Source organism: Chiloscyllium plagiosum, chromosome 7 (assembly GCF_004010195.1).
Source record: "Chiloscyllium plagiosum isolate BGI_BamShark_2017 chromosome 7, ASM401019v2, whole genome shotgun sequence".
NCBI classification, from domain to species: domain Eukaryota; kingdom Metazoa; phylum Chordata; class Chondrichthyes; order Orectolobiformes; family Hemiscylliidae; genus Chiloscyllium; species Chiloscyllium plagiosum.
The window spans coordinates 59,567,074-59,592,874 of NC_057716.1; the positions used below are offsets into that span (position 1 = coordinate 59,567,074).

At 41.0% G+C, this 25,801-nt stretch overlaps 1 protein-coding gene across 1 annotated transcript in view; it reads right to left on the reverse strand.

Annotated features, from left to right (window-relative positions):
- Positions 1 to 16,513: 16,513 nt before the first annotated feature.
- pla2r1 (phospholipase A2 receptor 1) overlaps positions 16,514 to 25,801 on the reverse strand; it is a 155,619-nt gene continuing 146,331 nt past the window's right edge. The window contains exons 29-30 of the mRNA XM_043693844.1: positions 20,570 to 20,605; positions 16,514 to 18,301 (exon numbers count right to left, since the gene is read on the reverse strand). Coding sequence (XP_043549779.1) covers positions 18,078 to 18,301; positions 20,570 to 20,605 — 260 coding nt within the window. The 3' untranslated portion in view covers positions 16,514 to 18,077. The remainder of the gene's footprint in view (positions 18,302 to 20,569; positions 20,606 to 25,801) is intronic.

Here is a 25,801-nt window from a genome sequence, read left to right on the forward strand (position 1 = left end):
AAAATCAGAACAGATATGACGAAGGCGGAGAAACTGGGAAATGGAATGGAGTCTTTATGAGAAGTATGATGTTAGGATGTATAATCCAGGTAACTGTGGGACTCGATTGGTTTGTAATGAATATTGGGGGCCAGACTGTCCCAAAATGGAAAAAGTGATGTTGAGCAAGGGAAGGGAGGAGTCAGAAACAGACCAGGTTAAGGTGAGAGCAGGGTGGAAGTTGGAAGTGTAATTGATAATTTTTTCCAATTCTGAATGAGACAGGAAAGCAGCACAGGTGATATCATTGATGTACCGGAGAAAGGCAGAAATCACATGACAGCAGGTTATCATTCAACAGGTTTATTTGAAATTATGAGCTTTCAGAGTGTTGTGCCTTTGTCAGGAGAAAAGATTGTGGAAAGGGACCTGGCATAGGACCAGAAAAAGGGGTCTTCCACATACCCCATAAAGCAAAAGCATAACTGGGGTCCATGCGGGTACCCATGGCCACACCTTTGATCTGAAGGAAGTGAGAGGAGTTAAAGGAGAAGTTGTTCAAACTTGTTACATTGTGCCAACCTGAAGAAGACCCATTTACACCTATTTGCTACTTCCTGTTAAAGACAATTGACAGTTAGGCAAACAGCTTGTGATGAACTCATTTTCCTGGCTTAATAACCTAAATGTTCTGCAGGGTCTGGCATGAGTAATGCATCTGTTTTAATTTCACCTGTTTCAATTTAAGGTTTATTTTTCAGATTCAAAGAAATAAGCAAAAATTGATCTTTGCAGCTTGTACTGAGTATGACAATTTATCTTTGCATAAAATGCATGTCTCTTAACTTGGTAAATTAACTCTTCCTATAAAGGTAAACAGGTATATTTTAAAAAGGGAATATTCTGCTGGAAACATTTGTTCCCAATTGCTTAGTATTCCTAGGAATGTTATCTGAGTAGCTATTATTAGTAAAGGGATTTAACATTTTCGTACAACGTCTCTGCATCTAGGAGCATGTAACATTTGTTCCCACACCAAAATAATAGCTGCTGGGGCATTGGAATAAGAGATGCCATCTGCTTGGCCTACACGACTACAGTTACAGAAGTGGATTGAAACTTAAAGAGCCTCATTTTAAATCAATGTAAAGAGTTAATGTGAACCATTTCCTAATTAGGAATGGATGACTCAGAATTGGGGAAAGAGCTTGAAACTCTGTTGTGGAGCATTTTTATCATCCCTGCTGCACTGTAACTCTTCTGAGACACAACTTCGTCGAACATTATTTCAGAGACAGAATAATAAAGGCATCGCCTCTGTCGGTAATATACAAGGAAGAATAGACATTAAAGGAGAAGAAAATTCTGTGTTGTCTTTGTTACTTATTGTTCAGAAATTATAAAATCTTTCTTGATAAATTGTACTTGATTCATAAATACTGGTTGTTCATGCCACATAAGGTCAAACACAAGGAGTTTTTAAGTAAAAGAAATTTGTACCATTAAACCCTAAAAACCTACAATTTTTCTGGTGTTATGCTTGCTACTCTGGTGTTGCTGCCCCTCTTGTTTCTCATCAGAGGTGAGAGATAAAACTGCACAAACTGTTGCCAGGTTGCAATGAAGGCAGACTGCAGCAAAGTGCAGATCACAATGAGTTAAGTCTAACACAGGTGAAATGACTTCCAAGCAGGGAAATTGGATGCAAAGCAGTAAGAGCATACTCTCAGAAAAAAAGTGTTGTGAACAACAGCCTTTTATTCAGGTGTAGTTGCAACTATTCTGTTTCACACTTGGCAATTTTCCAACTTCTTAGTTTCCCTGAAGTACTGTCCATTGAATCCTCGCTCGGATGGCCTTGGCAATTTTCACACGGCTCAGGAAACCAGTCACAGTTGTTAAAAACAGAACTCGTTGATATGCAAGTTGAGAAATTCACTGAGGTTTCTCCACCACCATCGCAAGCCTACCTTGGTTGGTTAACATGTGTTGAGATTTACATAGAATGGTGGCCTCATCAACAGTATTGAAAAATGTGTTGCTGGAAAAGCGCAGCAGGTCAGGCAGCATCCAAGGAGCTGGAGAATCGACGTTTCGGGCATAAGCCCTTCTTCAGGGCTTATGCCCAAAACGTCGATTCGCCTGCTCCTTGGATCCTGCCTGACCTGCTGCGCTTTTCCAGCAACACATTTTTCAGCTCTGATCTCCAGCGTCTGCAGTCCTCACTTTCATCAACAATATTGGCAGCAGAGCCCCAGCCATTTGCAGAAATCAAATGCAAAAGCAAATGTTGGTTGAGATGTAGCCAGATATGTAGGCCACACATCTCAACGACTGGCTGATTGGCACATATTGCAGTCATTTAACATGTGTTTGCAAAATCCAAACATACCATCTTTTGCGAGATGTGATTCTGCGATTGGACAACATCTGCTGAACAATGGTTAATTTGCTAATAGCTACACTAACAGAAAATTTAAGACAATCAATCAAGTTTGTAAGAGTAATTTACACTTGTTAGAAGTGGCACACAGTCACATGGTGGGTGCATTCTCAAAACAAAGAACTATATTCAAACACGGTGCCTTTTTTGATTTACCCATAACTACTGGGAACCTAACATTTCCTCTTGCTTTCTCCATGGCAAATCCTTAACTGTTCAGAGTCAATTTGCCAATCATTCAGCCAGTATTTCTTCCTGCAGTAACAATAGTAATTGTTTGAAATTTTGCATTCTTGCATTTGTACTTATCAATACACAATGAAGAGTTTCATAAGTACAGGAGGCGGCTATTCAGTCAATCCAGCCTGCCTCATCATTCAATAAATCAAGGCTAATTGGAAGTATCAATGCCTTTTACTCACCCCATCCTCATAATGCATGATAAAGCGGAAATCTGTAGTGCCATTCATCATTTCTCTTTACTGCTAAACTAGTTATGGTTGTATCTGTTAAACCAATTATTTGGATACAATAATATTATGACTGCACTGAGACTGCTTGGCGTGAATAGCGGGAAGACTGTAATGTCAGTTCAAAGATGTGTTTCCATGAAAATAGCCAGTAACTTTGAAATAGAATGAGGGATGGTGAAGAAATGGAGTCATGGAATAAGGAGAGAGAAAGGAATGACAGAAAGAAAAAAAGAGAGGAAGAAAGCGGGAAAGAGAGAAAAAAGAAAGGAAGAGAGAAAGAAAGCGGGAAAGAGAGAAAAAAGAAAGGAAGAGAGAAAGAAAGCAGGAAAGAGAGAAGAAAGAAAGGAAGAGAGAAAGAAAGGAAGAAAGAAAGACAGAAAGAGAAAGAAAGAGAGGAGAGAAAGAAACAGCAGTCTGAAGAAAGGAATGTAAGATGATTGAGAGAAAAGAAAGAGGCTTCTGAATGGGGAAATAAGGCATGGAGAAAGTGAGCTTAGTAAAGAATTAAGTAAAATGAGGAATAAGATGTTTCATTCAAGTTGCAAAGAAACATGGGAAAGTTTTCAAAGACATGACAGGAAAGGGTTTGTCTTCAAGGAGATGTTAGGATGTAATACTAATTCTCTTGGATTATGTGCTATAGATTGGTCCAAGTGTAGTTTTATATCAGAAGAAAAAAACCCAATAAAACTACTTTAGCTGAGTTACTGCCTCAGGTAATGGTCACACACTGCAACTTGCAATTTAATTCATTTCGACTTCAATTTCAATTTTTCAATTTCACTCAGAGTGGGGGACTACCCAATGATCTACAAGAGGTATTCTATTTCGTTATGAAAATCCCAGCTTTTCTTCAGAAGTCTCAGCCTTGCCATTTGAATCTTTGCGATGTTTAGAAAGATAAAATCCCCTACCATAACCACCCTATTATTCTTACATATAGCTGACATCTCCTTAAAGTTTCTTTCTCAATTTCCCTCTGACTACTGGGGGGTCTATAATACAATCCCAATAAGGTGATCATCCCTTTCTTTTCTCTCAGTTCCACCCAAATAACTTCCCTGGATATATTTCCAGGAATATCCTCCTTCAGCACAGCTGTAATGCTATCATGTATCAAAAATGCCACTCCCCCTCCTCTCTTGCCTCCCTTTCTATCCTTCCTGTAGCATTTGTATCCTGGAACATTAAGCTGCCAGTCCTGCCCATCCCTGAGCCACGTTTCTGTAACTGCTGTGATATCCCAGTCCCATGTTCCTAACCATGCCCTGAGTTCATCTGCCTTCCTTGTTAGGCCCCTTGCATTGAAATAAATGCAGTTTAAAGTTATTAGTCCTCCCTTGTCCCTGCCTGCCCGACTCACTTCTGTTCTCAACTGTACCAGTCTCCGATCGATCTCTTTCCTCAATATCTCCCTGGGTCCCTCCCCCTCTCCTTACTGGTTTAAATCCTCCCAAGCAGTTCTTGCAAATTTCCCTGCCAGTACATTAGTCCCCTTCCAATTTAGGTGCGATCCATCCTTCATGTACATGTCACTGCTACCCCAAAAGAGATTCCAGTGGTCCAAAAATGTGAATCCTTCTCCCATAAACCAGCTCCTCAGCCATGTATTCATCCGCTCTGTCCTCCTATTCCTACCCTCACCAACTCGTAGTACTGGGAGTAATCCAGATATTATTACCCTTGGGGACCTCCTTTTTAAATTTATGCCTAACTCTCTGTGATCTCCCTTCATATTCTCATCCTTTTCCCTTCCTATGTCGTTGGTTCCAATGTGGACAATGACCTCCTGCTGGCCCCTCTCTCCCGTGAGAACATTCTGCACCGTCTCTGAGTCATCCTTGATCCTGGCACCAGGGAAACAACATACCATTCTGCCTTTTCTCTGCTGGCCACAGAAATGTCTGTCTGTACCTCGGACTACAGAATCCCCTTACACAATTGATCTCTTGGAAGCCGACGTATCCCTCATTGCATTAGGGCCATTCTCAATACCAGAAACTTAGCTGCTCGTGCTACGTTCCCCTGAGAATCCATCACCCCCTACATTTCCCTAAACAGCATACCTGTTTGAAATGGGTATATCCATAAAAGACTCCTGCACTAGGTGCCAATCTCTCTCACCCTTCCTGGAGTTGACAAACAACGACTGGGACTGCCAAAATGTTAAAGGTTTAGATGGAGAGGAATTTCTTAAGTGTGTAAAAGACAATTTTCTGATTCAGTATGCGGATTACCTACTAGAGAAGATGCAAAACTTTACCTATTCTTGGGAAATAACGCAGGGCAGGTGACTGAGGTGTCAGTGGGGGAGCACTTTGGGGCCAGCGACCATAATTCTATTCGTTTTAAAATCGTGATGGAAAAGGATAGACCAGATCTAAAAGTTGAAGTTCTAAATTGGAGAAAGGAGAAAGTGAGGACTGCAGGTGCTGGAGATCAGTGAGGACTGCAGATGCTGGAGATCAGTGCATAAGCCCCTTCCTGACATATGCTTCCTGAAGAAGGGCTTATGCCCAAAACGTCGATTCTCCTGCTCCTTGGATGCTGCCTGACCTGCTGCGCTTTTCCAGCAACACATTTTTCAGCTCTAAATTGGAGAAAGGCCAATTTTGACGGTATTAGGCAAGAACTTTCGAAAGCTGATTGGAGGCAGATGTTCGCTGGTAAAGGGACGGCTGGAAAATGGGAAGCCTTCAGAAATGGGTAGCGAGAATCCATAGAAAGTATATTCCTGGTAGGGTGAAAGGAAAGGCTGGTAGGTATAGGGAATGCTGGATGATGAAAGAAATTGAGGGTTTGATTAAGAAAAAGAAGGAAGCATATGTCAGGTATAGACAGGATAGATCGAGTGGATCCTCAGAAGAGTATAAAGAAAGTAGGAGTATACTTTAGAGGGAAATCAGGAGGGCAAAACGGGAACATGAGATAGCTTTGGCAAATAGAATTAAGGAGAATCAAAAGTGTTTTTACAAATATATTAAGGACAAATGGGTAACCAAGGAGAGAATAGGGCCCCTCAAAGATCAGCAAGGCGGTCTTTGTGTGGAGCCACAGAAAATGGGGGAGATACTAAATGAATATTTTGCATCAGTATTTACTGTGGAGAAGGATATGGAAGATACAGACTGTAGGGAAATAGATGGTGACATCTTGCAAAATGTCCAGATTACAGAGGAGGAAGTGCTGGATATCTTGAAACGGTTAAAGGTGGATAAATCCCCAGAACCTGATCAGGTGTATCTGAGAACTCTGTGGGAAGCTAGAGAAGTGATTGCTGGGCCTCTTGCTGAGATATTTGTATCATCAATAGTCACAGGTGAGGTGCCGGAAGACTGGACGTTGGCAAACGTGGTGCCACTTTTTAAGAAGGGCGGTAAAGACAAGCCAGGAAACTATAGACCGGTGAGCCTGCCCTTGGTGGTGGGCAAGTTGTTGGAGGGAATCCTGAGGGATAGGATGTGAGGATGTTGTGAAACTTGGAGGAGAAAGTGAGGTCTGCAGATGCTGGAGATCAAAGTTGAAACTTTATTGCTGGAACAGCACAGCAGGTCAGGCAGCATCCAGGGAACAGGAGATTCGACGTTTCGGGCACAGGCCCTTCTTCAGGATTCCTGAAGGGCCTGTGCCCGGGGTGACCTCATAGAGGTTTACAAGATTATGAGGGGAATGGATAGAGTAAATAGGCAAAGTCTTTTCTCTGGGGTCGGGGAGTCCAGAACTAGAGGGCGTAGGTTTAGGGTGAGAGGGGAAAGATATAAAAGAGACATAAGGGGCAACTTTTTCAGAGGGTGGTACGTGTATGGAATGAGCTGCCAGAAGATGTGGTGGAGGCTGGTACAATTGCAATATTTAAGAGACATTTGGATGGGTATATGAATAGGAAGGGTGTGGAGGGATATGGGCCGGGTGCTGGCAGGTGGGACTAGATTGGGTTGGGATATCTGGTCGGCATGGACAGGTTGGACCGAAGGGTCTGTTTCCATGCAGTACATCTCTATGACTCTGTGACTCTAAATCACAGTCAGCAAATTGGAAGTCAATTAAAAGCTCTATGAAAAATTATTTCTCAAGGTATGTATAAGTAGTCAATATTCTCATGTTGGATGTTTTAATTTTTAAGTGACCTTCAAAAGTTTTCTTTTCTGATAGACTTCCCAAAGAAGGAGAAGGTGAGAGTCATCAGCAATGTTACTGGCAGCATTTGCACTGATTTGATGGCAAGTATTACTGCTGATGACCACAATAATTGATCCATTGTGTTTCACATATATGCCCCATTTTGTAAGAACATTATGAATATGGTTGCTCACATTTCTACTATATTGTCCTGGTTTGTCACAGCTAATCATTTAAATTGGCCAACCCAAGCACAAAAGTTCAAATAATTGCATCTTTCACGCTAGGTTTAAAACCAGCTGTGCACCAATTTTGAATTAATCACTTGGCCATGCCGATCAGATATCCGAAATTAATCTCGTTCCATTTGCCAGCACTTGGCCAATATCTCTCCAAACCATTCCTATTTATATACCGATCCAGATGCCTTTTAAATGTTGTCATTGTACTAGCCTCCACCAATTCCTCTGGCAGCTCATTCCATACATGTATCACCCTCTGCGTGAAAAAATTGCCCCTTAGTTCCCTTTTAAATCTTCCCACTCACCCTAAACCTATGCCCCCACCACAGGGAAAAGACCTTGTTTATTTACCCTATCTATGCCTCTCATAGATTTTATAAACCTCTACAAGGTCTCCTCTTCGCCTCTGATAGGAAAAAGAGTGCCAGCCTATTTTGACTCTCCCTATTGCTCAAACCCTTCAACCCTGGGAACATCCTTGTAAATCTTTTCTGAACCCTTTCAAGTTTCACAACATCCTTCCGATAGGAGGGAAACCAGAAGTGCACACAATATTATAGTTTAAAGTTTTCTTCAGTTATTTAATGTCAGGCTCCTCAGAGGTAGTGCATTTGACACCCAATGTGAATTTGCCTAATTTTTGTGATATTTTGTAATCAAATATATTCGTAACATTGTCCAAATGATTGCACTTAAATGCATCAAGGAATAGATTAAAAAAATGACATATTCAAACCTCATTGCATGCTTCATGGAAGATTTTATGTTCAGCAAATGAGTATGTGTAAAGAAAAAGGGCACTTCTGAAATCTAGTACAATTTTCAATAGCTCTGGATTATTGATTGTAACCAAAATAGTAATTCTACTTCCTATATTGCAAATTCATGATCTGAAATTTGGTGACTTTGTAAGCACTCGAGGTACTATGTTGTTTCACCCCTTGATACTTAGCTATTTTAATCTCCTTCATATCATTGAAATTATTTACTGCTTTAACAAATACTTATGTCAATTTTTATATTTCTCTTTCAATTTTTGCAGATCAACAGCTGTGAAGTGCCAAGAATAACTGTCATTTAGTGGTAGTCTTTTGAAGCGACTTTTTGCTTGCAATTGCAACAGCAGTCTTATCTCTTACAACTGTATGATAGTCAACTAAATTTAATTTTAAAAAAGAGCAAACCTGGAACAAAGCCATGATTTTCTATTAAAAAGCATAACACATTTTTAATCAGTGCTGAACAGCAGTTCTTTATGTTAGTTCTACTCTATTTCCCCTTTCCATGTCTTAGGCACACCCATCAGGCAAAGCCCAGAAAATGTACTGTGATGGTTAGAGATCAGAGAAGGGCCACTGAATGGCTTTGTGGATAATAATTCCCTTCCTTGTATTTTTACTCACTTCCAGAGATAATCCAGTGCAATTAAATGAACCACAATAATTGATCCATTGTGTTTCACATATATGCCCCATTTTGTAAGAACTTTATGAATATGGTGGCTCACAATTCTACTATATTGTCCTGGTTTGTCACAGCTATTCATTTAAATTGGCCAAATCAAGCACAAACATTCAGAAGAATGTAGAACAGAACAGCACAGGAACGGTCCCTTTGGCCCATGATATTGTACCAAATCAAACTAATCCCTTCTCCTTGCCCTTGGTTCATATGCCTCCATTCCTTGCATATTCATTTGTTTATCTAAAAGTCCCTCAAATGCCCCTATCTGTCTGCCTCCACCACACCCCGGCAGCATGTTCCAGATTCCTACTGCTGTGTCTAAAAAATGTGCCCCTTACATCTCATAGAATCATAGAATCCCTACAGTGTGGAAACAGGCCATTTGGCCCAACCGGTCCACACTGACCCACTGAAGAGTAATCTACCCAGACCCATTCTCCTACCCTACATTTACCCCTGACTAATGCAGCTATGGGCAATTAAGCATGGCCAATTCATCCAACCTGCAAATTGTGGGAGGAAACTCGAGTACCCGGAGGAAACCCACGCAGACACAAGGAGAATGTGCAAATTCTATTCAGTCGCCCGAGGCTGGATTCTAACATGGGTCCCAGGCATTGTGAGGCAGCAGTGCTAACCACTGAACCACCGTGCCACCCTATCTCTTCTGAACTTTCCCCCTCTCACCTTAAGTGCATGCTCGCCTTAGATATTTCAATTCAGGGAAAAGGATTCTGACCGTCAATCCTATCTATGTATCTCATAAATGATTGACTTTTACGAAGTCTCCCCTCAACTTCTGCCACTCCAGAGAAAACAATCCAAGTTTTTCGAGCCTCTCTTTATAGCTTATATCCTCTAATCTTCAAAGGTCAGTCTGTGGTTATACAGTTAACAGTAGTCTCTTCCATTTGGTATCATTCGTGATGCCTCAAGACAGACAAACTTGTGGAACCACAATTACAAATAAATAAATGTACTTCAATGTGCAATGTACTCCTGTGAAATATTTCAAAAATAAAAGCTTGTTCATAGCTATTCAGGTAAATGCCATCCATGCACACATCGACATTTTTAACTTTATAAATGTTCAAGCATTTCACAAGCTCTTTATATCAACAATGTTTTAAAACAAACTCCAGAGAAAACAGTCTGAGATTTTCTAGTCTCTCCTTGTAGTTCATAATTCAGGCAGCATCCTGGTAAACCTGTTCTGCACCCTCTGCAAAGCCTCCACATTCTTCCTGTAATGTGGTGATCAGAATTGAATGCAATACTCCAAGTGTGGTCTAACCAAAGCCTGAACACACTACTAAATGTTGATGTGCTGGCAGTTAGGGCTTGCCATTTACTTACTTTGTCCCTTACTCTTATCACGGTTATTAGTTTTGACTGGGTTTTTGGTCACCTGGTACTTATTATCCTCGCAACACACTTATGTCTCAGCAGAAAACTGAGGTCCAAGCATTGAATGCAAATTAATCGGGGGGAAAGAAATAGATCAAATTCTGATTTCCAGTCTGTCCTGCATTGAATGTTTCAATTAGTTGCATTCAAAATGAAACAATAGTATTGGACTGCTATTATATTACTGTCGAAGAACGTGGTGCTGGAAAAGCACAACTGGTCGGGCAGCATCAGAGGAACAGAAGAATTGACGTTTTGCGCATAAGCCCTTCTTTGCCAATTATTCAAAGCATGTTTCATGGTGAAACTTGGAAGTATGGCAGGTTTTACTAGATTTAGTAGCATATTAGATAAGATCTGTTGACATTGCCGTACCAGACAAATGCAAACACATCATGGATGACAAAATGCTATCTGATCCATCAAACATCCTTCATGCGTGATTCAACCTATATACATTATCAACCCAAAAAGATAAAAGAAACTGAAACTAATTGAGAAACTGGAAAATTCCTCTCTAACTCTTAAAGAGAAACGAAGAGGTCTGCTGGAGACTGCTTCCATTTCTTAACATCTTTGCATTTGGGATCTTGGGATCCACGTATATAGATCCTTCAAAGCTGCCACTCAAGTTGATAGGATTGTTAAGAAGGTATATGCTGTTTTGGCTTTCATTAACAGGGATTGGGTTTAAAGAGCTGCAATGTTTTGCTGCAACTCTGTAAAACCCTGGTTAGACCATACTTGGAACTGTGTCCAATTGGAATTCTGGTCGCTTCAATTTAGGAAGAATGTAGATGCTTTAGAGAGGAGATTTACCAGGATGCTGCTTGTATAGGAGGGCCTGTCTTATGAAGAGAGGTTGAGTGAGCTCGGGCTTTTCACACTGGAGAGAAGATGGAAGATAAGTTACTTGATAGAGGTGTACAAGGTAATGAGAGACATAGATATAGTAGATAGCCAGAGACATGTCCACAGGGCAGAAATGGCTGTTATGAGGGGTCATAATTTTCAGGTGATTGGAGGAAGGTATAGGGGAGATGTCAGAGGTAGGTTCTTTATGCAAAGGGTGGTGGGTGCATGGAATGCACTGTCAGCGGTAGTAGTAGAGTCGGAGGCATTAGGGACATTTAAGTGACTGCTGGACAAGCACATGGATGGCAGTAAATTGAAGGGTGTGTAGGTTAGGTTAATCTTAGATTAAGATAAATGCTCGGCATGACATCGTGGGCTGAAGGGCCTGTACTGTGCTGCACTGGTCTATATTGTATGGGGCATTCAACTTATGAACTTTTCAAACTTCCCCTTGAAGAACGACTACTTAACTAGTAATATTTTACAGCAAGCATTGACTTTCTAGAAAGATTTATTACTTCGGCAATTTGGATTTATACCATAGAGTTCTCATCCTTTTATACGCTTAAATAGCATTCAACCAGGATAAAGTTACTTTTTTTTAGCCATCTTAAAATGCTCAAACAATCTTTGGTAAGTCTACATTTTAAAACAAAATTTTATTGCCCTCACCCTGATAACAGAATAATTCAGAAAGACAACAATATCAAATTTGTGTCATCTCTATAATTAGTTCCACTTCTTTGCTTTTATCCAATATTCTTGCCATTGTTTCTCTTAAAGGTGCGAGTCCAGTTCCCTTTTGAAGGCTGATGTACCCTTTTGAATCTAAATCAACTACCCTGTCTAAATTTGCATTTCAAATCTTATCATCACATTGTGCATAAACATTTTTGATGTTGTTCCATGTGAATGGGAAACATGCAAAGAACAGAAACTGCTTTCAAAACAGCTTATCAAGAGCTACAAAAAGGGGACATTAAAAGGAACTTGCAAGTGATATCAAAATCAACACTAAATAACTTAAAAAACTGCAAGTTTTGAAAAAGGTGGTCAGAAGCCAAGTGGTTCTCTTGAAAACTAAACCACGATGCTGTCAATGATAACATGGAACCGATCGATCCCAAAGAAACCAATATAAAAACAGGAAGAGTGTTTTAAAAAAATTGCAGAGAAACATAATATGTTTGCCAGAATTATTTTTACCATCTATTACATACAATCATATCACAAACTCAAATTGAAATTTTTTTCTTTCCACACACAAAAGTAGAGTAACAAGATATGTGTGCATGGTAGAAATGCATAGTCATTTTTTTCAAATAGGTGCAAGTTCAAATGTAATCAAATTAACATTAGCTAACAGTGCTCATTTGAAAAGTTCATTAACAACTCTTGGTGAGTAACAGAAGAACATTAAAAAAAGTTTTACCTTGTCCCAAGTTTTTATCACATATTCACTGCACAAAAATTGGAAAGGTGATAGTATTAAGATAATGACTGATGAATGGATATAAACCAATGTAACTGAACAAAATTATAACACAACATTTGAGGAAACAATTAACATGCTAACAATAGAAAAATAATAAAACTAGCTTTAATTTGGAATTATCATTTAATTGAATAATTCGTTACATATTTTGGTCCCCCACTTCTTAGTAGAACCGCTAGTAACTGTAAATTTTCTTTAGTTACTAGTATACGATTGAGACTAAATACTTTGCATATATGGAAAAGAGCAATAAAACTGAACTTTTAGAATTTGTACAATACAACAATCACAAAAACAGGAACATTACATAAAATCAGGCTATAATGTTTCATGGCATGTGTTGTCATTTTACTGTTCATCTGTTATGGTGCCTGTTAATACTCAATTGGCAAGCTCAGTCGCCTAAACAAACTATTTCTCAGTTGACTTCACCACACAGACTAGGACCGAAATTTTTTTGTGTAGTGCAAATCAATTATATCGGTGCAGTCACCATTTTTGCTTGCTATTTGCATGGCTGAGGCAGCGTTCGTCGAATTATAAAATCATAGAACGCCTACAGCGTGGAATCAGGCCATTTAGCCCATCGAGTCTGCACCAACCCTCTGAAGAGCATCCCACCCGGACCCACTCATCTACCTTGTCCCTGTAATCTTACATTTCCCATAGCTGAACCATCTAGCCTGCACATTCCTGGACACAATGGGAAATTTAGCATGGCCAATCCACCCAACCTGCACATCTTCGGACTGTGGGAGGAAATTGCAGCACCTGGAGGAAACCCATGCAGTCACAGGGTGAATGTGTAAACTTCACACAGACAGTTGCCCAAGGCTGGAATCGAACCCAAGTCCCTGGCGCTGTGAGACTGTTGTGCTAACCACTCAACCAGCATGCCACTCTCAAATAGAACTGTGCATGGATTTTTCCACTAATATCTTTGTTCATCCTTTGCTAAAAATACAGTTGAATGGATAATTGATGTTTATTTCAAGGGAGTCTGAAAATTGTACATGAGGAGTGATGCTTCATTGTATGGAATTGTGGACAGAACCCATCTGGAGTACTGCATTTATTTCAGGTCTCTGCATTTGATTAAAGGTATAATATCATTGAGATTTTTAGTGCAGGTTTATTAGAACTTTATCAAGGTTTAAAGGATTAAAGGACAGATTGCCTAATCTTTGTTTTCCCTTGATTTTAGAAGGCTGAAGAGGACGTGGATAATATTATAAAGAAATTCAGTTTGGTTGGTGCTATGAAACTACAGGTAGAAGATCCTTTATCCAAACATCCAAAAACCGAAAAGCTCTGAAATCTGAAAGTTTTTTTCTCATTAACAAGGTTGTTTGGTGTGCAAACAGTTATCCCAAGTCGACACCCACTCAACATGTGTCACTCAGATGAGACTGGGGGGGTTGGGGGGGGGCGTGACCAAGCACCGACGGCCTGTTCCTACTTAGAAACCTGCTCCTCCCATAAGATTTTTAAAAATTTCACCATTAAACTGTCACTTTTTCTGAAAACCGAAAAATTCCGAATTCCGAAGAACAGCTGGTCCCAAGCATTTCGGATAATGGATTGTCCACCTGCATATGCTTTAATATAGGAATCCATAATTATAAACTTTAGAACTAGAGAAATTAAGAGTGAAATAAGTTAGGTCCCTATACCCCTCAAAAGAAGAGCATTGCTAATCTGGAACTCCTTCTAAGAAGGAATGGTTTGAGTCAACAGAAATTTTCAAGACTGAGATTTATAACTATTTGTTAGACAAGGGTAACAAGGGATTTTGTACATAAGCAGATAAATGGCATTGGAGTATAGATCAACCATGACCTATTAGAATGTAGGAACAGGGTCAAGTGATAGAGTTGCTTCTCAAATTCCTAGACAAAGAGTTTAACCAGCAAATTTATTTAGCGACAACAACAATATAGTGAAACAGAGAGGAAAAAGTGAGGACTGCAGATGCTGGACATCAGAGTCTACATTACAGTGGTGCTGCCTGACCTGCTGTGCTTTTCCAGCACCACTCTAACCTAGTGAAACAGAGAGGCAATCCTTACGGGATCTGCCCCACCCCAATTGTTCCTACCCTACTATTACTCACTGTAGTCTGGGTTGCTCAGTTATCCTTGCCCTTGAGTCAGGTCATTATTGGCAGCAGCCTATGTCTCCAAAATAGCCATGAAATGGACAGTTGAAAGCCTCTGAGGAGGAAACTCCTGAAGTCCTTGGACCAACTAGACGCTTATTGGTGCTCGGCTGCCTGATTGCTACTTAATTTGGTGGACGTTTCCCAGAAGAGGTAATAAGGGACTTACTGTCCGCTATCCAGTGGGCAGACATGATTCCTGTTTGCCTTCATTAAGTACTGCCCTTTGTACTAATTCATATGCATATTGTAGCACTTTTATCTTACTTAGAGTCATAGAAATGTACAGCATGGAAACAGATCCTTCAGTCCAACCTGTCCATGCCGACCAGATATCCCAACCCAATCTAGTCCCACCACTCCCCGACCCCAGGGAAAAGACTTTGTCTAATTATCCTATCCATGCCCCTCATAATTCCTCTATAAGGTCACCCCTCAGCCTCCAAGAATGTGAAAACTTCACACAGTCGCCTGAGATTAGAAATGAACCTAGATCCTTGGTGCTGTGTTGCAGCAATGATAGGTTGGGTGAATGAGTGAATGGGCCAAAATTTGGCAGATGAAGTTTAATGTGGATGAGTGCAAGGTTATCTACTTTGGTCAGAGGAACAGAAAGATAACTTATTATCTAAATGGAGAAACTTCAGAGTGCTTCTGTACAGACAGATCGCAGAATGTATCACAGAAACTAGTATACAGATACATCAGGTAATAAGGAAGACAAATGGAATTTTGGCATTTATGTCTAAAGAAACAGAATATAAAAGCAGGGAATTGTTGTTGCAGTTGTACAAGCTGTTAGTGAGACTGAACCCGGAGTATGATATACAATTTTGATCCCCTCACCTGAGGAGGTTTATTCGAGGCAGTTCAGAGACGGTTCACTAGATTCATTCCAGAGATGAGGGGTTTGCTTTATGCAGTGAGATTGAGCAGATTAGTCCTAAACTCTCTGAAGTTTAGAAAAATGAAAGGAGAGCAAATTGAGGTCAGCAAGATGCTAAAGGGAATTGACAAATTCGATGTAGAGAGGATGGAGTAATCCAGAACAAGAGGTTAGTTTCAGGATAAGGGGCAGCAGATTTAAAAGTGTCTTAAATCTATGGAATTCATTCCTCCAGAGTGTGATGGATGCTGGGATACTGAGTAAATTTGAGGAGGAGATAGACAGATTTTTAATTAGTAAAGAGTTGAAGGGTTATGGGAACTGGGCAGGAGAGTGGAGTTGAGGCTAAGATGAGATCAGCCATAAGCATGCAACTTGCAGGCTAGACGGGTTGAATTGCTTCACTGTCGAAAGTGAAGACTGCCGATGCTGGAGATTAGAGTCAAGAGTGTGGAGTTGAAAAAGCACAGCAGGTCAGGCAGCATCTGAGGAGCAGGAAAATCAATGTTTCGGGCAAAAGCCCTTCATCAGGAATGAGGCTGGGAGCCTGCGGGTGGAGAGATAAATGAGAGCGGGGTGGGGCTGGGGGGGCGGGGGGGAGGTAGTTGAGAGTGTAATAGGTGGATGGAGGTGGGGGGAATGGTAATAGGCCGGAGGGGAGGGTAGAGCAGATAGGTGGGAAAGAAGATGCACAGGTGGGACAGGTCATGAGGGCAGTGCTGAGATGGAGGGAAGGTTTGAAGGGGGAGGGGGGGGGGGGGGGGCAGGGGAAATGAGGAAACTGATGAAATCCACATTGGTGCCATGGGGTTGGATGATCCTGAGGCAGAAGATGAGGTGTTCTTCCTCCAGGCATCGGGTGGTTAGGGAGTGGTGATGGAGGAAGCCCAGGGCCTGCATGTCCTTGCTGGAGTGGGAGGGGGAGTTGAAATGTTCAACCATTGGGTGCTGGGGTTGGTTGGTGCAGGTGTCCCAGAAATGTTCTCTGAAGTGTTCTACTAGTAGGCGTCCTGTCTCCCCAATGTAGAGGAGACCGCTTCGGGAGCAGCGGATACAGTAAATACCGCATTCTCGTTCTTATGTAATCAAAGTAGTTGATTTGTGCTTGATGTCTGTTTTTCTGCTACTGTATTAGCATGGGATTGAATCTCATGTCAACATTTAAATTTTTATCCCTTTATATAAGAGGAACACCAATGCCATTTTTAATGTTCTGCTGGCTACGGATGGTCACTCAGTAGAAGGTATTGGCCAAAAAGAGAGAGGGTATATATAAACAAGATCCAGTCCTCAAAATGATCTCCTGTGACACAACCCAGAGGTTATCCTGCACATTTCTTTCCTATCCATTCAACAAAAAGTTAGAAATGATGCCTTTATTCATTCAACAAAATGAGGAGAATTGAGTTGATGATATTAAAGGCCAGAAAGACCAAATCATGTTCCTATGTTGCAATGGTGCAAAGCAGAATGACAATTCAAGTCAAAGATGCAAAAGTTGGTGCACACCATGAGCAGAGCTTTGCACCAACAGTGTATGTCATGGTTTCAGATTCAGAAATGCATGCATTTGGTGTTTGGGGGTAAACAGCCTGCCAAATAGGTTCATAGGACAGCAAGCCAATTCACAAGAAACAGCATGGGATCTGTGCACAGGAACGCAGCTATCTTAACTTCAGAAGATAGGAGATTGCCTGTATTAGCTTAAAAGTTTATGCATTGTTGCACACCTCTTTCTGCCACAGACCAACAATGTTAACCTGAAAGACACAGATTCTCGGTTTCAAGACCCAGACTGCTCATCACCCTGGCCCAAAGCTTTTATCTCCTGTATCTGCAGCATTCGTTCCAGTGCAGAGGAATAAGTTGCTGTCACCAATGAAATGTCAGCAGGGCAGACAAAGGGTGGCCCCATGGTTCAGGGATAGCTCACTGCTGGTTTCCCTTAAAGGGGATGGGAATGGAGGGAATTGCTGTTCCCACAAAGGGCAAGACAAGACCCTCCTATCTGTTTCAGGATTAATTGACCCTGTGGGTTAATTTACTTAAACCAGTAAAACACAACACAACCCTTGAACCAGACATTACAGTAAACCAGTGATAGGCAAACATATCCTGCATAATTTGGCCTAGAGTTCTCTGAAACACAGCCTCCCATGAGATTGTATAATGTCTCTGCCTTTTCTTCAACTTCAGCAAACTGCATAAACACACAATATCAACTGAATGGATATGTGCACTGGTCAAATTATTAAATTTAGAACACTAGGATACAATTCTGTTTCCAATACATAATAAAATGAAATGTGTGTGCACTTTATGTAAATAGAACAAGCTCTTCAATCAAAGCCTGCTACTTAATCTAGAAAAATGGATAAGTGCAAAATCCTTATAGAGAATGCACAATGTGCAGAAAATAGTGTCCACATTGTATGACAATGATTAAACCTATGTTTAAATGAGTATTAATTGTTGAATCGCAGGTCAACATTTAAATCCATCATTTAAAATCTTAAGCCAAAATGTCTTTCTTGTACTGTAGGTGTATGGATTCACTTAGTTAGCTTCACTATTCCTTTCAAATGCAGCAATAAGAACATTTCCATCACAATCAGTACCTTCAGGGGTAGTTTGTCTGTAATATGCATTCCCTGAAAATCTGAAAGGAGGTTGATTCTTCTTCCAAAGATACCAGAACCCAACAGCACCCAAAACAATAACCACGGTTACCACCAATGCTATTACAATGTTAAGTATTGTTCCATTTCCAATTTGGTATCCTGTGGAAAGAAAAAAAAATGCTTACAGAAAATCCAATTAACCTACATCTTAACAAAAGGAAAAAATGGAATTGCAAGGCAGTCGTGGTTTTGGGAAAGATGGAGAAAGTGACTGATTTACTGTTGATAAGATTAGGGCAAAAAAAAGCTTTAAAATCTTAAAGGAAGCAGAAGCTATACATTATGATGTGTCTGCCAGAAGTAGGGACACTACGACTGTGACACAGAGCTCTTATATATTTGTAGAAACACCAATTAGGATGTGGAATATCCCAAACCTCAACAGTGGGGATAGCTGAATCTATAATAACTTTTTAGAGAAACAATGATACATATTTACATTTGAAAATGTACAGGAAAACACAAGGATGGGATTAAATGGATAGCTTTTTTCCAAAGACATGACACAGTCATGATTGGTCAAGTAGTCATTTACTATTCTATACGGTTCAATACTTTGGTAAAAATCTGGCGTGAATTCTACAAAACCTCATTTTTCTTCTTAGACATTAATGATTTGATTCTCGTGGATTCAAATTTATTTCTCTGCCAATTTTGCTGACACTCAAACATATTGAAAAAGGTGAACTGAATAATAATTCAAGATGACAACCATCTATATTTAGATATCTTTAATCTAATCAAACCTATCGGCACACTTCATATGAGCATTATCAATGTGCCACTGGGCCACATAGGAGATAGCAGGTTGGATGAACAAACATATGGTAAGAGTCACCTCAACTAAAACAGCCGAAAGTTTATGACTGACATGGTTTTCTTCCAATTTCTCAAACACATAGCAGTCCACAAGCGCATGCTTCTGTTAGTCACTAGCAATACTTTTTGAAATATGATTGCTTTGGTGTTGTAACAGGCACCCTGTTAAAAATAAATTGAGAAAAACTTTGCCACCGAAGCAAAAGTGAATAACTTTAGATTATTGTGAAACTTAAATGTATGAACAAAAATAAGCCATTAGCATGAAGATTCTGCTGTTTTAAAAACTTAGTCTCAAATGAATTCTGAAGTTGAAAAAATACTCAATATTACCATTACTTGAAAAGTTTTTGAAACTTTCTTTTTTTAAATAACTTGGCAAAATTGATGAAGGCAATGTGCTATAATTGAAATGTTACAGACATGCAAAGTTAGTGAGTTTTGAGGAGATTTGTAGGTCAGGTTGAGGTTCTGGGTGTAGGTTTGCTCGCTGAGGTGAAAGGTTAATTTTCAGACGTTTCATCACCATACTAGGTAGCATTTTCAGTGAGCCTCCAGACTAATGAGAGAGGAAAAAGAAATGACCCTCTCTCACTAGTATCCTTACATTCAGATAAAGAAGGATGCCACTTCGACTGGGACAACACATCCATTCTAGGACAAGCCAAACAGAGACACGCACGAGAATTCCTAGAAGCATGACATTTCCATCAGAACTCTATCAACAAATACATTGATTTGGACCCCATTTACCACCTCCTGAGAAAAAGAACAGGAAATGACACCATCATAGGAAATGACATAACCACAGGAAATGACATCAAGCAAAAGAAATCCAAACATATAAATAGAAAGCAGGAATACTCATCCGGAGGCTAAATGAAGATGTTACCTAGTATGGTGATGAAACGTCTGAAAATGAACCTTGCAGCTCAGTGAGCAAACTTACATTCAGAACATGCAAAGTGCAATAGATAGACCATGCATGTGTATGAAAATTATTATTAGCGATTACCTTTGACAGTCATTATAGTGAAATGGAGGACAGCTGTTTTATAATATTAGGTGTGTTATTCCTTACAATTCGAATCTCCTGTTCCCTGGATGCTGCCTGACCTGCTGTGCTGTTCCAGCAATAAAGTTTCAACAACAGTCATTATAGTGAAATGGAGGACAGCTGTTTTATAATATTAGGTGTGTTATTCCTTACAATTTAATTCATTACCAGGGCTACTCATTTGATCTGAATGAGTGAGTCCAAGTGAAGCTTTAGTTATATTGTATTTTATGATTTTGTTTATCTGGAAGAGTAATGAAGCATGTATGACCTTATAACATTTACTCTTAAATTGAACGAGTAAAATTCTGTCAGCAACTTTGGCGTCCTTGAAAATGGAACAGTAGATTTGGATGAACTATCAGCATTGGTTTCTATTGACAAAGATTTCTAAAAGTTGACAATTTTATAAAGGCCTGGGCCTATTTAACACAATATAAAGCACATTTTATTCGTACTTTGCCCATAAGATGCATTTGTAGGCAACTTACCTTGTAGCTTTGGGATGTAGGTACGTCCACTCAAATCTGAAATGTTGATATAAATAAATCATGTAGACATGCAGTACTTTTATATAATGTGTCTGAAGTAATGAGATATCAAATATTAAGTAGTACCAGGTTGAATTTTCCAGTGACCATTGGGAAACTGCCATCAGACCCACTCACTCTGCAATTTTCTGGGAGGCACCTACATAATTAAGAATGGCAGACAGGTTCTGAGGGTGAAAACCCAAACAAAGGTCTGGACATGTCGTAGGCCAATGGCCCCAGCAGGAAGCAGACAGGTAAATTCGAGGGCACCTCCAGGTTATGTGCAGAGATGCGATGAATAAAGAAGCCCGAAGCCAGCAGGGCTAACCAGAGTGGAGAGGAAACCTGTCCACTAGAATTGTGATGAATGCGGTTGCAGCCTTTTATGCCTGTGACCCCATCATTAGGGGAATGGATTTTTCAGTTCTATTGATGAGTTGGTCTCCTGATTGTAGTTAACCTTTACTGAGTTGTATTTTTATGGAGAGAGATGTCACTTTAACAATGGGGAAATACTAACACCATTTCAAAATGGATCCTCAATTAGCTAAATTGACTCTCTACCTCTTTGAAGTGTGCAGTGAATGCTGGTTCTAGTCTGTACCTGTGGGGGCACAGATGTATTGGAGACATCACAATGTAGTTTTTCCCTAGATTTCTGGCACCCTGACAGCCAGTGGAAAATATAGTCCTTTAAGGCCATCAATGAGGAAAATAGGAATATTGCTGTGCTGAATATATTTTAAAAATTACACTTCATACCAGTAATGCATAGACTGACAGTTAGATATAACTTCAAATTGCATGTATTATCTAACTGCATGCAGTCATAAATTCATGTTGTGAGCACATCAAACCAATACAAATAACTCATACAAAGCAAGAGGTATTCCTACTGCTATCTAGTTTTTTAATACAGTTCTGCAATCTTCAAAATATGCGACAGCAAACATACATGATAAATCATTGTTTCATTGCTAATATATTGGCCTTAGAAATCAATAAGGGCAGAAATGGAGTGCGCTGTGATCTGTGGGGCAGGAATTATATCTGGAACGGATTCTGTTCTGTTATGGCTCTGAAGAAAAAATTTACAGTGTCCATTCTGATTTGCATTTTGCAATGGGAGGAGTGGGATAGTGTGTTATCTCAGGAATTCTGTCCGTTCTGTCTGCTGTACAACTGCAGTGAGTACATCTTCACAAAACAATGGACCTGACATACGGCCCATGGTGTGGATTTCAAGGGCAAAATGCTATTGATTGGATACAGAAAGATCAGTAACCAAGAAGTTTTGAAGATGTTTGTCCAACTTCAGATTCCCCAAAGACCTAACCTTCCTCTGCCAACACAACAGTAAAGCATTGCTCAGAAATTCCAACAGGTCCAGAGGATATGCATTTCATTGATACAATTAAAGGCACGTCACCTAACCCTGATCTTCAGATTCCTAATCCTGGACATGTCAAAGTGAGAGTAAACAGGTCAGCAGAAATTCTGAATGGCTATATCTCTGGTAGAACTAGCAACTACAAATCATACAGCCAAATGAATTAAGAACAGGATGCGCCACTTGGCCCTTATTCTGTAGGTTTATAGCTGATCTGATCACCCTATGTTCCGCCAACTCTGACAAGCTTTCAGCACTTGCTCATCTGGAACCCATCAGCCACTGCCTTAAAAATATTCAAATACCCTTTCGCCACCACTGTTCCAGAAAAATCTTTGGAAGGTTGTAAACAAAAGGTATGTTAAGAGAGTGTGGCTGCTGGCCAGGTTCCACCTTAGAGGTAAGTATATTTTAAAACTGTTTCTGTACTATATAACTTTATGACTCTATAAAATATTATTTATCTGCGTGAAGCAGTCACCAACTGCATCAAGTCAAAATGGGGACTTTGGGCCTTTCTTTCATTTCTTTGTTGGCTATCCCCAAATCCCCAGAAGGCAGCTCATTGTCACCCACATTACTCTGGTTCTGGAGTGACATATGGGCCAGACCGAGTAAAGACAGGAGGTTTCCTTCCCTAAGGTGAACCAGATGGGTTTTTACAACAATTGACACTTTCTCCCAGTCTTTTACTTCTGACTGAATTCAAATTTTATCATCTTACCCATTGGTGAGATGCGAACCCAGAACAGTGACCCGGAGTTCTGGATTACTAGTTATGACCTTACCACTATTCCATCACTTCTGAGCACTGCATGTTTTCTTTAAAACTGTAACAGTATTGTGGACAGTGTACTTCCAACTCACAATTGTTGTGTGCTTGCTGTCTATCTGTTGGAGGTGTTGAAAGTGATTAGTGCTTGCAAAACTGGCATCAGTTTAACAGACCTCAGTTTTTTAAAAATTAAATCAAGCAGTACAGGTGCTACACAGATCATTACTTCATGTTTCACTTATTTTTCTCTCACACTCACTGAGTTTCTTCTCTTGACTGCATGTTGCCATATGATTTCACAGGTTTCAGACTCTATGAGTGGTTAATATTTGTGTATGATCCTCAGCAATGAATATGAAGGCTAGATTAACATTGGAAAACAAATCCAATCTTTATACAAACCTCCAGCAGAATTTCCCAGCCATAGCAATCTGGAGCATGAATTCTGACTGATTTTAATTCCACTAACAGAAACACCAAGTTAGCACAGATGGGGACTGAACCTGACACAGTTTCTCATTGAATATTGTTCCACAACTGTATAAACTAATTCATCTATTTTGCATATTCCTGTGAATACATTCAGGGCCATATGCCTGGGAATATGTCCAGGAAGTTACTTGAGTGGAACTGAGAAATAAGAAAGGGATGATCACCTTATTGGGATTGTATTAAAGAGCCCCGAACAGTCAGCTGGAAATTGAGAAACAAATTTGTAAAGAGATCTGTTATCTTTGAGAATAATAGGCTGGTCATAGTAGGGATTTTAACATTCAAAACATTGTCAAGGACTGCCATAGTATTCAGGGCTTGGATGGAGAGGAATTTGTTAAGTGTGTATAAGAGAAAGTGCAAAACCTGACCTACTCTTGGGGAAATTAAGCAGGGGAGGTTACTGAGGTGTCAGTGTGGGAGCACCTTGGGGCCAGGGACCATCATTCTTTTAGTTTTAAAATCGTGATGGAAAAGGATAGTCCAGTTCTAAAAGTTGAAGTTCTGAATTGGAGGAAGGAAAATTTCGACAGTATTAGGCAAGAGCTTTCAAAAATTGATTGGGGGGAGATATTACAGACTGGTCAGCCTGACATTGATGATGGGCAAGTTGTTGGAGGGAATCCTGAGGGACAGGAGTTACATGTATTTGGAAAGGCAAAGACTGACTAGGGATAGTCAACATGGCTGTGTGTGGGAAATTGTGTCTCACTAATTTGATTGAGTTTTTTGAAGAAGTAGCAAAGAGGACTGATGAGGGCAGAGCGGTGGATGTGATTTATATGGACGTCAGTAAGGTGTTCGACAAGGTTCCCCATGGGAGACTGATAAGCAAGGTTAGGTCTCATGGAATACAGGGAGAAATTGCTATTTGGTTAGAAGACGGAATAGTGGTGGAGGATTGCTTTTCAGACTGGAGGCCTGTGACCATTGGTGTCCCACAAAGATCGGTGCTGGGTCAACCCCAGGGCATCAATGTGGACTTCAACAGTTTCCTCACCTCCCCTTCCCCCACCTCACTCCAGTCCCAGACTTCCAGCTCAGCACTGTCTCCATGACTTGTCCTACCTGCCTATCTTCTTTCTCACCTATCCATTCCACCCTCCTCCCTGACCTATCACCTTCATCCCCTCCCCCACTCACCTATTGTACTCTGTGCTACTTTCTCCCCACCCCCACCTTCCTCTCATTTATTTCTCCACCGTTCAGGCACTCTGCCTTTATTCCTGATGAAGGGCTTTTGCCCGAAACGTCGATTTTACTGCTCCTCGAATGCTGCCTGAACTGCTGTGCTTTTCCAGCACCACTAATCCAGAATCTGGTTTTCAGCATCTACAGTCATTGTTTTTATCTAGTTGATTTTAACCCTACTGCGAATCCTCTTGCAAGGATACCTGCCTTGTAGAAGTTTTCCTCCTCTCTCTACAAGAATCTCAGGAAGTCCCTCTCCCACTGCAACTCCCAGGTCATTTCCTCTGCCCTGAAGCTCTTCAACCATGTCCTGAAACAGACTCGCAACTACAGCCACAATTGCTTCCTCAGTGCCTGCCTCCGTAACCAACTCATCCCACACAGACTCCAGACCACCTTTAAACCAGCAGAGTTTGGATCAAAACAGGACAAACAGTATAGACTAGATTCAAAAACACCAGCAACAGTTCTCCTTCAAGATCCTCCACTCCATGCTCGCAGCAATGCGCCGGCACCTAACCTCTCTACAGTCAGCCCTGCCTCAGCTGAGGGCCACACTCTCTCAGAATTGCAAAGGACCCCTTCTGTACTACATCCTCAGGAGAATTCATACTCTCAACAAACAGGACGCTAGGACGCCATTAGGAACTGCTAGGACACCATTAGCCATGCGGTTGGTGCAGCCACCATCCGCACGCTGATTGATGACATCACTTCCGCCCCCATCATGGCCGCTTCCACAGCCACTTCTGCCCCTCACAATTCCTCATGCACCACACGTGACATCACTTCCGCCCTTCACATCATCGCTGATGTCACATACTCAGTGACTTCCACCCCCCCACTGCCGTGTTTGCCACCACTTCTGCCCGCACCAGGACATTAACCGCCTCAACCTGTCTATCCCCCTACCCCTCCCCACTCCCACCTCTCACCCTCACAACGCGCAGCCCTCCAATCCCTCTGCTCCAATCCCGACCTTACCATCAAGCCAGCAGATAAAGGGGACGCAGTGGTAGTCTGGTGCACTGACCTCTACACTGCTGAAGCCAGACGCCAACTCGAGGACACCTCTTCCTATCGCCCCCTCGACTATGACCCCACCCCCCATCACCAAAGCATCCTCTCCCAGAACATACAGAACCTCATCACCTCAGGAGATCTCCCACCCACAGCTTCCAACCTCATAGTCCGGGAACCCCGCACTGCCCGGTTCTACCCCCTTCCCAAGATCCACAAGCCTGACCACCCTGGCCGACCCATTGTCTCAGCATGCTCCTGCCCAACTGAACTCATTTCTACCTACCTCGACACTGTCCTATCCCACCTAGTCCAGGAACTC